General features: G+C 44.4%; 2 protein-coding genes across 3 annotated transcripts; both read left to right on the top strand.

Annotated features, from left to right (window-relative positions):
* Nucleotides 1-520: 520 nt before the first annotated feature.
* Nucleotides 521-9084, top strand: LOC115142600 (probable ATP-dependent RNA helicase DDX5). Of its 2 annotated transcripts, none has more exons than XM_029682176.2 (13): nucleotides 521-720; nucleotides 3864-4041; nucleotides 4152-4248; nucleotides 4347-4480; nucleotides 4582-4647; nucleotides 4746-4887; nucleotides 5010-5170; nucleotides 5616-5788; nucleotides 5953-6063; nucleotides 6156-6217; nucleotides 6316-6375; nucleotides 7844-8081; nucleotides 8298-8416. In XM_029682176.2, exons 1-13 carry the CDS (start codon nucleotides 680-682, stop codon nucleotides 8326-8328), a joined length of 1494 nt encoding a protein of 497 aa, XP_029538036.1. In that variant the 5' UTR covers nucleotides 521-679; the 3' UTR covers nucleotides 8329-8416. The 2 variants fall into 2 exon arrangements, with proteins under 2 accessions (XP_029538036.1, XP_029538035.1); XM_029682175.2 differs by having other exon boundaries at nucleotides 522-720; nucleotides 7844-8065; nucleotides 8298-9084.
* Nucleotides 9085-9261: 177 nt separating this feature from the next.
* polg2 (polymerase (DNA directed), gamma 2, accessory subunit) lies at nucleotides 9262-14372 on the top strand. Its single transcript, XM_029682178.2, has 8 exons — nucleotides 9262-10035; nucleotides 10180-10285; nucleotides 10774-10879; nucleotides 11711-11896; nucleotides 12719-12859; nucleotides 13223-13303; nucleotides 13383-13483; nucleotides 13755-14372. The coding sequence occupies exons 1-8, from the start codon at nucleotides 9534-9536 to the stop codon at nucleotides 13918-13920; spliced, it is 1389 nt and encodes a 462-aa protein (XP_029538038.1). The 5' UTR covers nucleotides 9262-9533; the 3' UTR covers nucleotides 13921-14372.
* The last annotated feature ends 262 nt before the right edge of the window (nucleotides 14373-14634 follow it).

Here is a 14634-nt window from a genome sequence, read left to right as displayed (position 1 = left end):
GCACACGCCAAATAGATGACAGATAACCCACAAGCCAAATAGATGACAGATAACCCACAAACCAATCGTGACCTTCTCTTGTGAAGCCCAGACGTAAGAGAGAGAGAGAACAAAGGCTGAACCTGGTCTTAACTTCCAATGCCCAACCCTCCTCCACGCCACTCCGCCAACCACCAGGATGCCCGGCATCAGAACATTCCAGGCATTCCCGTGATTGGCAGATAGCAGGTTGATTGACATGTCGGACCCCGCGAACACCGGGTACTGACCAGTACAACACAACCACCTCCTAGCCTAGCACATAACACACAGCTGTCTGTGCAGGTCGCTACAACTGTTTTAAAATGATTTATACATTGTCCATGTTGAATAAAGTAATACATTAGCACTTAATTTGGCTCAAGTAATGAAAGTTATTGTAAAAATGGGGTAATAACACGTCAAAATGTGCCAATCAACTAACTTCCGTGACCAAATAAGGAGAAAAAGTAGTACCAGACACATGCGCGTTGATATGTTCCAATGTGTTATGAGCTAGAACACCGTTTTGACTGACATTTGTCTGCCCGGCATTTCTATTTTCGTGTCGCACTTGTAGATTATCCACTTGTATTTGCCACAGATTGGTTTAAAGATATAGACGTAGTTATCATTTGTTACTTTCATACTCTGCATAACCATGCCTGGATTTTCCGACAGAGATCGTGGCAGGGACAGGGGGTAAGTAGGTAACGCTAATGTCTGTTTAGCTAACATCGTTAGCTAGGAAAAGACGGTGCGATGGTTAGTTTTAACGCGAGAACTTAGTTAGCTAGGTACGTTTTGTTTATCCATGCCATTGGCCTGGGTGCAATGTTAATACGACTTCTTTGAACCCTAATCAAGTGTTAAAGTACATTTTGTTTGATCTAATTGATGTAACAAGCAGGTCGGGCAAATGTTTAGCTGACAGTTAACATTAGCTAGCTACAATAACGCGTTAGCAATGGGAGATTCTCAGAGGCCTATGCTATGTTGGATATAATAACCATATTCACCACACTTGCACATCGGCGCATAATATATAGTATGTGATGTTGGTTAAGAACCCTGGAATGTTTGGTCAGCTTGGATGTTGCAAATTGTTTCGAATCAAAATGCCGGCCGGTTCCCTTTGTTCCTCCTCTACCGGCCGGAATTAAAATGGCAGCTAAACTGGTTTAAACGTGACGCAGAAACAAATGTAGTTAAACCTACCACATCTTTGCATGTGTAAGCAAATGGGTCATTGTTGTCCAGCCCTTGATCGTGGCTCTCCGTTACATTACACATGTAATTAAAAGTGCTTTCCTCACCATCTTAAATAAGCATGCCCCATTCAAAAAATGTAGAACTAAGAACATATATAGCCCATGGTTTACTCCAGACTTGACTGTCCTTGACCAGCACAAAAACATCCGGTGGCGTACTGCATTAGCATCGAATAGCCCCCTCGATATTCAACTTTTCAGGGAAGTTAGGAACCAATATACACAGGCAGTTGGGAAAGCAAAGGTTAGCTTTTTCAAACATACATTTGCATACTGTAGCACAAACTCAAAAGTTCTGGGACACTAAAGTCCATGGAGAATAAAAGCAGCTGCCCACTGCACTGTGGCTAAGAAACACTGTCACCACCGATAAATCCATGATGATAATTGAGAATTTCAGTAAGCAATTTTCAACGGCTGGCCATGCTTTCCAACTGGCTACCCAGGTCAACAGCCCCCCCCCCCCACAGCAATTTGCCTAAATCTCCCCATTTTTGGACCACTACAAATCAGCCGGGCTAGACAATCTGGACCCTTTCTATCAACAATGATCCGCCGCAATTGTTGCAATCCTATTACTAGCCTGTTCAACCTCTCTTTCTTATCGTCTGAGATCCCTAAAAAGCCAAGTGAACAAACATCACAGACTATTTCAAATCCCACCGTACCTTCTCCGCAATCTGGTTTCCAAGCTGTTCATGAGTGCACCTCAGTCACGCTCAAGGTCCTAAACGATATCGATAAAAGACAGTACTGTGCAGCCGTCTTCATTGATCTGGCCAAGGCTTTCGACTCTGTCAATCACCGCATTCTTATCGGCACACTCAACAGCCTTGGTTTCTCAAATGACTGCCTCGCCTGGTTCACCAACTACTTTTCAGATAGTTCAGTGTGTCAAATCTGAAGGCCTGTTGTCCAGACCTCTGGCAGTCTCTATGGGAGTGCCACAGGGTTCAGTTCTTGGGCCGACTCTTTTCTCTGTATACATCATTGATGTCGCTCCTGCTGCTGGTGAGTCTATGATCCACCTCTACGCAGACGACCCCATTCTGTATACTTCTGTCTCTTCTTTGGACACTGTTAACTAACCACCAGATGAGCTTCAATGCCATACAACACTCCTTCCGTGGCCTCCAACTGCTCTTAAATGCAAGTAAAACTAAATGCATGCTCTTCAACCGCCTGCCCGTCTAGCATCACTAATCTGGACGGTTCTGACTTAGAATATGTGGACAACTACAAATACCTAGGTGTCTGGTTAGACTAAACTCTCCTTCCAGGCTCACATTAAGGATCTCCAATCCAGAATTAAATCTAGAATCAGCTTCCTATTTTGCAACAATGCATCCTTCACTCATGCTGCCAAACATACCCTCATAAAACTGACCATCCTACCGATCTATGACTTCGGCGATCATTTGCAAAATATTTCAACTCTACTCAGCAAATTGGATGCAATCTATCACAGTGCCATCCGTTGTTTCACCAAAGCCCCATATACTACCCACCACTGCGACCTGTATGCTCTTGTTGGCTGGGCCTGGCTTCATATTCATCGCCAAACGCACTGGCTCCAGGTCATCTATAAGTCTTTGCCTTATCTCAGCTCACTGGTCACCATAGCAGCACCCACCCATGGCACTCGCTCCAGCAGGTATATTTCACAGGTTACCCCCAAAGCCAACTCCTCTTTGGCCACATTTCCTTCCAGTTCTCTGCTGCCAGTGACTGGATCGAATTGCAAAAATCACTGATGCTTGAGACCCATATCTCTCTCACTAACTTTAAGCATCAGCTGTCAGTTGTACACAGCCCATCTGTAAATATCCCACCCAACTACCTCATCCCCATATTGTTATTTATTTTTTTGCTCCATTGCACCCCAGTAGCTCTACTTTCACATTCATCTTCTGCTCATCTATCACTCCAGTGTTAATGCTAAATTGTAATTAAGTGTTAAGATAAGAGCTACGATGCTCAGTCTTCAAATTTAAATGCATCGATTGCGGTATGGGCTTGGAAACAAGGTTTTTATCTTTCATATTGGCGAAATTGATACACACAGTTATTGGGTTTGGGTACCCACACGGCCATGTTACAGCGCTTGTTTATGGAAGAGAGAGTGGACTACCTGCACTATTTAGACACCTGCGTCTCAGACCACCTGTTTGTAAACGGAAGACAGATGCCACAAACGTGTCGTCACTGAAAACTACTGTCGGCCGTAACTGTTAAATGGTTTACAGCTCGTATATTTTCCATTTGTGAAATTATTTTGACGTATTAAAGTAGACAGATTTGTTTCTATAACCAATTCATGTTTAGATGGAGTGTTTGGCTTCCAGAGCCAATTTGTCAATTAATGAACACTAAGCAGTAACGTTTGCCAAATCTTGGACAAAGGGAACCTAACTTATGTTATGGTAGCTGTTGTAGTACTCATCAAGCCATTCATTCATGGGGGAATGTGAGGTATCAGTTCCTCAATGTAGCTTGCATAACTATCTGACTTCAACCCAGCATTCACTGTATGCTCAGTCATCTAACATTAGGATGTTCCCCCTACTATTTCAGGTATGGAGCTGCACCTCGTTTTGGAGGCGGCGGTGGTGGCAGTAGGGGTGGACCCCCTCAGGGGAAATTTGGCAACCCAGGTGAAAGGCTGCGCAAAAAACACTGGAACATGGATGAGCTCCCAAAGTTCGAGAAGAACTTCTACCAGGAGCATCCGGATGTGACCCGCAGACCACCTGTAAGTGACCCAGGCAGTTATTTCCTTTCCATCTGATTTGAGTGTGGTCTAAACCTTTTGATTCAAATTATCTTTGCCTATGTACAACCTTTGTATGTGTCTGATTGCAGCAAGAGGTGGAGAACTACCTGCGAAGTAAAGACGTAACAGTGAAAGGCAGAGACTGCCCCAAGCCCATGATGAAGTTTCACGAGGCCAATTTTCCAAGTGAGTAAAACCGCTCTTCCAAATTCGCTTAAGAACAAGCTGGTTGTATAAAATGGTGGAATTGAATCTCATATGTAATCTAACTTTGTCTTTTTCAGATTATGTGATGGATGTGATTGCCAAACAAGGATGGGCTGAGCCAACTCCTATCCAGGCTCAGGGCTGGCCTCTGGCCCTCAGTGGGAAAGACATGGTGGGCATCGCCCAGACAGGCTCCGGTAAAACCCTTGCTGTAAGTACATTGATTTAAAACTACGCTTAGTAGCATCTTTCTGGTACATATTTGTGCAGTTGAACCATTTGAGCTCAGTTTAACAAAAAATGTTTTTACAGTATCTGCTGCCTGCAATCGTGCACATTCAACACCAGCCATTCTTGGAGCATGGAGACGGACCTATAGTAAGTATACCATAAGCCTCTTGAATAGAGAACATCCCTATTAGTTTTTACAGGGTGAGTCCAGCTGAATAATACTTGTCTCTATCTTTGTTTCTCAGTGTTTGGTGCTGGCCCCGACCCGTGAGCTGGCTCAGCAGGTGCAGCAGGTTGCCGCTGAGTACGGCAGGGCCTCCCGCCTGAAGTCAGTCTGCGTCTATGGTGGAGCCCCCAAAGGACCCCAGATTCGGGACCTTGAGAGGGGTATCTATCCACCACTTTTGTTTTGCTTTCATTTGTTTGCTCAATACGTTGATTCTGTATTAAATAATTTTGGTGATAGAGGCAGACATCTGAGTGAGTGTTGTCTGTTTCCCCCCCCCTAGGTGTTGAGATCTGTATTGCCACCCCAGGGCGTCTCATAGACTTCCTGGAGGCTGGGAAGACCAACCTTCGCAGGTGTACTTACCTTGTGCTGGACGAGGCTGACCGTATGCTGGACATGGGCTTCGAGCCCCAAATCCGCAAAATTGTGGACCAAATTCGAGTATGTGGCTTTGACTCAATGCAATTCCCTTTGCTAGAATTCTTCAGTATAAAGACTCATTCAATACTTGCTGCTGATTTCAATTGGCAGAATTCCCATTGGGCTTTGACAAATCATTGCAGAGTCTGTATACCATGACTAACCTGTACCCCTGCACATTGACTCGGTACAGATAACCCTGTGTATATAGCCTTGGGATTGTTATTTTGTGTTTTTTATGATTTTTATTTTTTTACTTTAGCTTTTTTATTAAATATTTTCTGAACTGTTTCTTGAACTGCATTGTTGGTTAAGTGCTTGTAAGTAAGCATTTCATTGTCAAATCTATACCTGTTGTATTCGGTGCATGTGACGACTAGAATTTGATTTGATTTTCCTGTAGGATCAGCCATTTAGTATTTTATCAAATCCTTTAAGTAATCTATTCTCTCTGTTGTTCTCTCAGCCGGATCGTCAGACCCTCATGTGGAGTGCCACCTGGCCCAAGGAGGTGCGCCAGCTGGCTGAGGACTTCCTGAAGCAGTACGTCCAAATCAACGTGGGCGCTCTGCAGCTCAGCGCTAACCACAACATCCTGCAGATAGTGGACGTGTGCAACGACGGAGAGAAGGATGACAAGTGAGTGACCCATTCTTCCTCAGCGACGCCAAACGTCACACACTGCTTCATAATTGAAGGAATTCAAACGGAAGAACTCTTCATTTGGTAATTCATTTGTCTCATCCAGGATATAGTGTGAGTCATGTCAATTTGTATCCGGTCTCTTGTCTTTTACACTGAAGACTCCTCCGGCTGCTGGAAGAGATCATGAGCGAGAAGGAGAACAAGACCATCATCTTTACCGAGACCAAGAGACGCTGCGACGAGCTCACCAGGAGGATGAGACGAGATGGGTAAGTGTCATCACACTAGTGTCTCATTTAACTGGTAAATCATTCTCCCTGTAATGAGTCATGCCTCTGAAGCCCATGTTTGTTTGTTACAGCTGGCCAGCAATGGGTATCCACGGAGACAAGAGCCAGCAGGAGAGGGACTGGGTTCTCAATGGTATGCCTGAAATATTTTCTATAAAAAAATATATTTATTATTATGTTTTTTCACAACAATGTTATGGACTTGTATAATTGAAGTTTCTCTTTCCACAGAGTTCAAATACGGCAAGGCCCCCATCCTCATCGCCACCGACGTGGCCTCCCGCGGTCTAGGTCAGTATGGCTTTGGTTAAACCCTCTGGTTGTTTTCCTCAATATTTTCACTTTTTAAAGAAAGTGGTTTTGGCTTTCTTTAACTTCTATGCATTTTCTGAGTTTTTCTCACCTTAAGGTGCAGTCTTTGTGGCAGGGCCTAGGCATGACAAGTCCCAGGCCTCGAGGGGGAAGGAGGACATATTGGAAATGAAGTTGCCCCACTGGCTGCCACCCAGTGGGCCTAGAGAGGTGAAAGCTCTGTGTGCCAGTAATCCTCAAGTCAAAAGGCAGTGTGGCTAAGCCTTGTTTCTGATATCTTTTTTTATTTTTTATACATGACATTATTTGTTCTCTGTCCATGGATTTTTACCTGAAATGCCTTCGTCGAGACGTTTCCAACTCAAACGTTACACACACAAATGCTTGACGTGACCATTTGCCTTGCATGCGTTTTGTAGAGGGCACTGTATTGCAAGTCACTGTTTTGAGATTTGGAGCGATTCTGTTAGTTGCGGAGCTTGTCCCCAAAAAAGCATGGGCGTTGCGAATGTCACGGCTTTCCATTGCTATATATTTTTCTCCCTCGCTCAAAGCACTGGTTTTCTTGAAATGGAGAGCACTTTTCAACTTACAGTTGTCGAATCGAAATTGATGAGAAACTGGCACGTGTTTAAGGGGCTATGGGAACATCTAGAGAAAGTGAAAATAGAAGAGCTTCAAAAACCAAAGTTCCTCCCTCGCCTGCTTTTTAAAGTCATGTCGAGACCTGCCAACGAGAGACATTTTCTCAAGTGAACGAACACTGGCTTCTGGGAAGATCTTGCCTAGACGAGACTGATGGGGGCGGGGTGCTCTATGCTCTCTGAGGGGCACCACAGGGGTCAATACTTGGACCTTTTTCATTTTTGCCTTTTTTGGGTCCCCCCTCAAATTAGTACTTGGTCTATTCGGTCTTGGCAAGACGTGCAGTGAGGCCTTTATTAGCAAGCTTCTCATGAGTGTGTACTGGGAAAAAGGACCTTCAGAACCCATACCAACTGAAAGGTCCTATATTGGCACACGAGGAGGCAACAGTGCACATAGCGGCCCTACTGCGTAGAAGCTCCTGGATGTCACTTGACAATTTGTGGGGGAGTTCGCTGCATTGGGAAAGGACTAGTGAATGCATACTCCTTAATGGTAAGACTTCAAATCCAGTTATTTTCCTCCCCTGGTTAAAAAAGGGAGGGAGAATGCCATTTTTTGATATGGTAAGCAAACGGAGTGTGCATCTCGTTTCTCTCTTCCCACAGTAGTATTCCCATGGAGTAGAACGTTTTTCTTGGATTGTGTTGGTTAACCCCGTTCTTTGCAGCTCAGCTAAGTATCCAGTCTCTGGAACCTTTTAGCTCTCCATTCTCTATGCTAACCTTGTCCTTTGGTCTGGCTGTTGTGGTGTGCAAAATCCTGTATGGTGTCCTTTTTGCCACACTGCAACACTTTACAGATGTGGAGGATGTGAAATTTGTCATAAATTATGACTATCCTAACTCCTCTGAGGACTATATCCACCGCATTGGACGCACGGCCCGCAGTCAAAAAACAGGCACCGCCTACACCTTCTTCACCCCCAACAACATGAAACAGGCCAGTGACCTCATAGCTGTGCTCCGCGAAGCTAACCAGGCTATCAACCCCAAGCTCCTCCAGATGGCAGAGGCCAGAGGAGGTAATTCCTATGGCGGGTGAGATGCGAACAAGGCTGTGGTTACATCTGCAGACATTTCGATTTTATAGATTAGACATCTATTTGAAGGGTTTTGGGGCACAGCTTCTTAAATTAAATACGAAGATGACCCACCTTGTTCTCACCATATTTGTCAACTATCATTTTAGTTTAAATGTCTTCGACACCCATCACTGCTACCAGTCTCACCACTGCCCTGTCTCTTGTTTTCCAGGTCGTGGCGGGGGGGGAAGAGGTGGCTTTAGGGATGACCGGCGAGATAGGTATTCTGGGGGGAGGAGTTACGGTGGTGGTAGTTACAGGGACAAGGATAGCGACAGGGGGTTCGGAGGGGGACCAAAGAGTGCCTTCGGCACAAAAACCCAAAACGGAGTGGGCTACGGGGGTAGCACCTATGACAAGGGCGCTAGCTCTGGCGGTAGCTACGGCAACAGCTACGGCAGCAACGGACAGGCTAGCTTCGGCGCCACCAACCAGGTGGGTGCGTTCGGAGGCCAGAACTTCCAGGCCCCTCCACAGTTTGGAGCTGCACAGGCGGCTGCCCCAAACGGCATGGGTCGTCCGCCATTCCCCTTTAACCCACAGGCACAGCAGTCCCAACAACCCCCACCCATGGTACCCTACTCTATGCCTCCCCCTTTCCCACAGTAACTGACTAGGTGTAGATTGTGTGCACAATTCACAACCAAACCACAATTTTTTCCCCCCCTCGTCTTTAAATCTTTTATTACTATTATCCTCTGTACTGTTTAACTTTTTTTGCTTACAGCAGGGTTGGAATTCTTCAGTAACCCCAAGCATTGAAATGAGTCCCAATGGGGGCTGTTGAAATGCATCTAACTGGTGCACATCTCCTTGACTGTTTTTATTTGTTACATTCCTAAGTAATTTATTTTTACTAAGTAATGCAGATTTTGAGTTAGTGGTATGTTTAAAGTGATATGTTAAGATCTTTCTTGGGGGACATGCATGGGCCTTCAAATAAAACAATTTAAATTGAAGTTTTGTGGTGGTTCATTCTTCTATTGAATATTCATTCAGCATTTAATCTTCGTGGATTTGATTTTAAAACAATTCAATCATACCACAAAAGAATATAGCAAACATTCCTAATTGCACAAGTATAACCGTAAGGTAACAAGTTAAAGATGAGAACTTGTCTTGTTGTCATGTCGACACGGAAATGACGTAGATATAGCTTTACTTCCGGGTGCGCCAGGTTTACGCTTTACACATGGTTGCAAGTATTTTAGAAATAGAGTATTTATATTAAGTTACCAGGCTTTGCCGAAACTACTAGTGGTATAATTCGCAGGTGTCCTTTTCTAACGTGATTTCAGCCTGGGAATTACTTCTAAAATGTGAGACCGCACGCAATGCATTGCTAGGTTAATTGCAGCTTGATGCGTGCCTAACTTCTTTTCAATAACGGAATGAGTGACCACTAAATATGCTCACTTATTGTGTTAGAAGACTCATCTGGAGATGTGAGAATATAACAAGAACCTCACACTGCTGCAGGGTAGCTTTTGCACGTCAGCACTGCAGTACTGCAACTCCTGTCAGGTCTGTCGCTGAGGACTCCGACCATACCAAAACACTGATGCAGCTATGCACTGACAGGTATTACATAGCTTCTGGCCAACTTCATAGAGATTCTTTTCAGCGCGGAACCAACTGTGGATATGGACCACTTGGTATGGAACTTAAAAAGAACATTCTTGAACAGTGGTGGAACTCTGTGATAGGGTTCAGGGCCGAGGTGTTTGGGATAAGCACTCTACACGCTAGTAAGGACAGAACTACCGAGAGGGATGGACAATTGAGGGTTGTTGACACGGAGAACCTACGGCAAATACTTTCCCAGAGAGAGCTAAGCAAGGACCAACTTATTCAGAAGCTACAGACCCACATCCAGAATGGTGCATCTCTTCGAACTAGTCTTTTCCAAGGTAACTATCATTGGGTGTTGTATTGTACACCTCTGCTATTTTTACTTGTGTGCATGCTTCAGGACATAAATCAACTCGTATAGTTAAATTAAACGTTGGGTTTCCAGGCTAACATGGTCAATGCTCCCCCCCACCCCCCTCCAGGTGCTTTGGAGCAATATGTGCCCTCTTTGGAACTAGTGAACCGAAAGTTGCCGTTCGGCCTGGCTGAGACAGGATTGTGCTTCCAGCCATCAGGTGGACCTAGTTGGTGAGGCTAACTCCTCCCTTAAATCACATGAACTATTCACCTGCACTGTGATCAGTTACCATTGTGCTTATTCAAAGTGCAAATAGGTTAAATCTATGCTAAATTAAATCTAAGTCACATGTTCTTGTTTTGTTTGAGATGGCAGATTGCTATAACACCTGGGCATAGCAGACTAAAGAGTAGTTGTGTGCTTTAAAGGTAGACTCAGCGAGATGACGTACATTCAGAAAGTAAAAAGCATAGTGGTTCAATTCCTGCAACAACTAAGAGCGCTGAAGCACGAGGTTCAACTTCTCCACTGTTTTGGTCCCGTACCTATGACATTCCAACAGCATGACTCGAACCTGTGCCTATGCACACATACTGTGTGTGACTGTCTGAGCAAAGTCTTGTATATCGCTCAACTCAATATCTGCGGTGCTGCTCGTGGCAACGTCATTTTGCAGAGTCTACCTTTAACCCCTATCCTGTGTGTCAATTTCTGGCAGCCCAGATGAAGTTACCCAGTCCTCTTTGGTGTGGTTCTGCTCGCCCCGCACCTCCTCACAGTGGTTGGACTACTGGGCACGGCATCGGCTGCAGTGGTGGAGAAAGGTGGGTCACTTTCTGATCCAATTTCAATACGTTGTGGTCAAGATCAGTTTCTCTGTCTGCAAATGAATCTGAATCTTGATTTGAAGTCAAGAAGCTTCTGGTAGGCTAATTGACATCATTTGAGTCATTTGGAGGTGTACCTGTGGCTTTATTTCAAGGCCTACCTTCAAACTCAGTGCCTCTTTGCTTGACATAATGGGAAAATCAAAAGAAATCAGCCAAGACGTCAGAAAAAAAATGGTAGGTCTCCACAAGTCTGGTTCATCCTTGGGAGCAATTTCCAAACGCCTGAAGGTACCACGTTCATCTGTACAAACAAAAGTATGCAAGTGTAAACACCATGGGACCACGCGGCCGTCGTACCGCTCAGGAAGGAGACGCGTTCTGTATCTTAGAGATGAACGTACTTTGGTGCGAAAAGTGCAAATCAATCCCAGAACAACAGCAAAGGACCTTGTGAAGATGCTGGAGGAAACGGGTACAAAAGTATCTATATCCACAGTAAAATGAGTCCTATGTGCAACTGCACATGAGGGCAAATATTGTACTTTTTGTAGAAATGTCCTCTGGTCTGATGAAACAAATATAACTATTTGGCCATAATGACCATCGTTATGTTTGGAGGAAAAAGGGGGAGGCTTGCAAGCCGAAGAGCACCATCCCAACCGTGAAGCACGGGGTGGCCACATTATGTGGGGGTGCTTTGCTGCAGGAGGGACTGGTGAACTTCACAAAATAGACAACTTGAATTAATGTGGATGGTAAAGTACTTTTCTCTAATCTCATCTCTCTGTCCATCCAATCCTGTCCCTCCATTCATCTATGATCCAGTTTGCCCTGGGCCCGTCCGACTTCAGCTGCAGTGACATAACAGAAAAGGAGCTGGCAGGCCGGGCGTCTCGTGGTGTGAAAATTGTGTACAATTTCCCATGGGGCCAAGAGGCCCTGGAGACTCTATTGAGCCGAGGGGATGCGGAGTTGCTGCAGACACACAAGAGCACTCGCAACAAACTACAGGTCAGTGTAATGATGCCTTCTTCTGCAGGGACAAAACTGCAGTTAATACCCTAACCCTCTTATGCTGTCACTATAAAACAACTTAGGAGTAGATCTTAATCATTTTTCACAATATGTCAGTTGCACAGGAGGCTGCTGAGGAGAGGACGGCTCATAACAATAGCTGGAATGGAATGATATTAAACATGGAAACCATGTGTTAGATTTGTTCGATACCATTCCATTAGTTCTGATCCAGCCATTACTCTGAGCCCATCCTCCCCAATTAAGGTGCCACTGGTCGCATGTGGTCAGTTGTGTGGCAGCAGGTAGCCTAGCAGTTAGAGCATTATGCCATTAACCATAAGGTCTCTGGTTTGAATACCCAAGCTGACAAGGTGAAGAATCTCTGTGCCCTTGAGCAAGGCACTTAACCCTAATTTGCTCCAGGTGCCTTGTACATCTATGATGCCCTAACAAGCAAAAAGGCAGTAACTGCTAATTTGGTCAAAAATGAGTTAATATCATTCTTGCTACGTTAAATACATGCTTAATCATGTGGACAAGTATCCTGCCTCTGTTTTGGAGAAAATGTGGGTCATATTAGCAGTAACTGCACTAGGTTTCTGTGAAACCAAAGTAAATGAAAGCAATTTTTCTCAGTTCCACGCTATGAGCAGGTACTGCCTTTTTGCTTGGTAGGGCAGTATGGCTGACCCTGTAATACACCGGATAAGTCTAGTGAAATGTGTTGTATGTGACAATAAAACATATTTTTGTTATTAAAGTAAGATTGTATTAATCATATCAATGCTCCATATGTTTTCTGTCTGTCATGCACAGTGCCTAGATGGAAGGAAGTCAGTCGTCCCCTATGCCATCTCCGTAACTGGAAACCTAGAGCGAGGAGTGTTGGCGTACCTGTACAACTCACTCCAGCAAGTGAAGAAAGTCGACAGCAAACAGAGGCTACAGCAGAGAAAGGTGAGACGCCTTTCCAGGTCCTTTCCACATTAGCTTTCGTATGGTTATGTCTCTTTTTTTAAATTAATTTGTTTACCTTTATTTTACTAGGCAAGTCAGTTAAGAACAAATTCTTATTTTCAATGACGGCCTAGGAACTGTGGGTTAACTGCCTGTTCAAGGGCAGAACGACAGATTTTGTACCTTGTCAGCTCGGGGATTTGAACTTGCAACCTTTCGGTTACTAGTCCAATGCTCTAACCACTAGGCTACCCTGCCGCCCTGATAACATGGGTTAGAACTTAAGCATCCAACATCTGTTTTTTGAACTGATGGAAATTGTTAGAATGTGATACACACACTGACTTCTTGTTGCCCTTGTAGGTTTTGAAGCTCCATCCTATTTTGTCTCCAGTCAAAGTGGCCTTGGACATGGGAAGGGGAGCCACTGTGGAACTAAGACAGGTAGGAAACTATTGAGATATACACAAAGTTATTCAATAGGACTCTGAGTGTAGTTCTAAAATTATTTTCTACATCTTAGGTTTGTGAAGGCTTGCTGAAGGAGTTCTTGGAAGGGGGAGTCTCTGCATGGCCTGGATATCTTGAAACCATGCCAACCTCAATGGAGCAGCTGAACACAAAGTAAAACTTCTTCATACCATGATAGTATATTTCTTTATGTTGTGGTTTATCATTTCATGTAACGGATTTCATGTGTTGTCTACTGTTGGATACATTCTGAATACAATAGAATTTTGACATCAAAAGCCCACCTATTTAGTGACCATGCAATTTGGTGTATACAGAATTATGTAACATGTTGACGTTTGACTTCACTGAAGGTGATCTCGATATCTGTACTGTTTCCCTGTGGGGACCCAACTGTAAGTATGTTTGGTGCCTGTGTGCCCAGGTATGACGAGATGGGGGTGCTGTTCACTGTGGTGATCAGTGACAACACGCTTGAGAGTGGCCTACTGCAGGTGCGCAGCCGCGACACCACCATCAAGGAGACCATGCACATCTCCGAGGTCAAGAACTTTCTGGCCAGATACATATCTGCTGCACAGAACATATGAAGGAGTAATATTAATGTCCCGGGTGAACCGGGTTAGCATGGATTACATTTGTTTTGGAACCGGACTGCCCCCCGGGCGTGAGCCAGGTGCCCCATTTTAACCGTTGGTGAATTCAGCTTTAAACCGAAGAGACGTAGATTAAGCAATGATACTAGATGTTATATGGATCTGAACGATGCTGCCTTGTTGACAACATGGCCGAGTGGTGCAGATTACTGTTTTATTTGAGAAGGGTGCTCCTCCCTCACCGTTTTGCCCATTCACGTCACATGCCATAGCGCGGTGCACTTAATCAAACTCCCTCATTGATTGAAAACTGTCATTTGGCAAAATGGGGTGGTGGGCCCTCATGGGCAGCAGGAAAGCTGTCTATATGTGTTTATGTTTTGGATAACTGTAGCTCAAAGCCAATTTGACTATCTAGGATACTATATTAAAAGTTGTATATCATTTTCACTTTGTGGTTGTCATTTTGTTGTCAAAGTGTCACTCAAATGCTGTCATATCAGTAGCAAATTCTCATATGGAACCTTCTCTACGGGTCAACAAAACGTGTGTGTGTGTGTGTGTGTGTGTGTGTATATACACACACACAGTTGAAGTCGGAAGTTTTACATACACTTAGGTTGTCATTAGTCATTAAAACTCGCTTTGCAACCACTCCACAAATGTCTTGTCAATAAACTATAGTTTTGGCAAGTCTGTTAGGACATC

The sequence above is a fragment of the Oncorhynchus nerka genome, linkage group LG15 (assembly GCF_034236695.1).
Source record: "Oncorhynchus nerka isolate Pitt River linkage group LG15, Oner_Uvic_2.0, whole genome shotgun sequence".
Lineage (NCBI taxonomy): Eukaryota > Metazoa > Chordata > Actinopteri > Salmoniformes > Salmonidae > Oncorhynchus > Oncorhynchus nerka.
This window is presented reverse-complemented; position numbering and strand designations above follow the sequence as displayed.

Coding starts and splice junctions, on each gene's coding strand:
- LOC115142600 (XM_029682175.2), top strand. CDS start 680: ATGCCTGGATTTTCCGACAGAGATCGTGGCAGGGACAGGGG. Junction 6,064..6,155: donor AGGAGGATGAGACGAGATGG/GTAAGTGTCATC, acceptor TGTTTGTTACAG/CTGGCCAGCAATGGGTATCC. Junction 8,066..8,297: donor GATGGCAGAGGCCAGAGGAG/GTAATTCCTATG, acceptor CTTGTTTTCCAG/GTCGTGGCGGGGGGGGAAGA.
- polg2 (XM_029682178.2), top strand. CDS start 9,534: ATGCTCACTTATTGTGTTAGAAGACTCATCTGGAGATGTGAGAATATA. Junction 10,880..11,710: donor GGCTGCAGTGGTGGAGAAAG/GTGGGTCACTTT, acceptor TCTATGATCCAG/TTTGCCCTGGGCCCGTCCGA. Junction 13,484..13,754: donor ATGGAGCAGCTGAACACAAA/GTAAAACTTCTT, acceptor CTGTGTGCCCAG/GTATGACGAGATGGGGGTGC.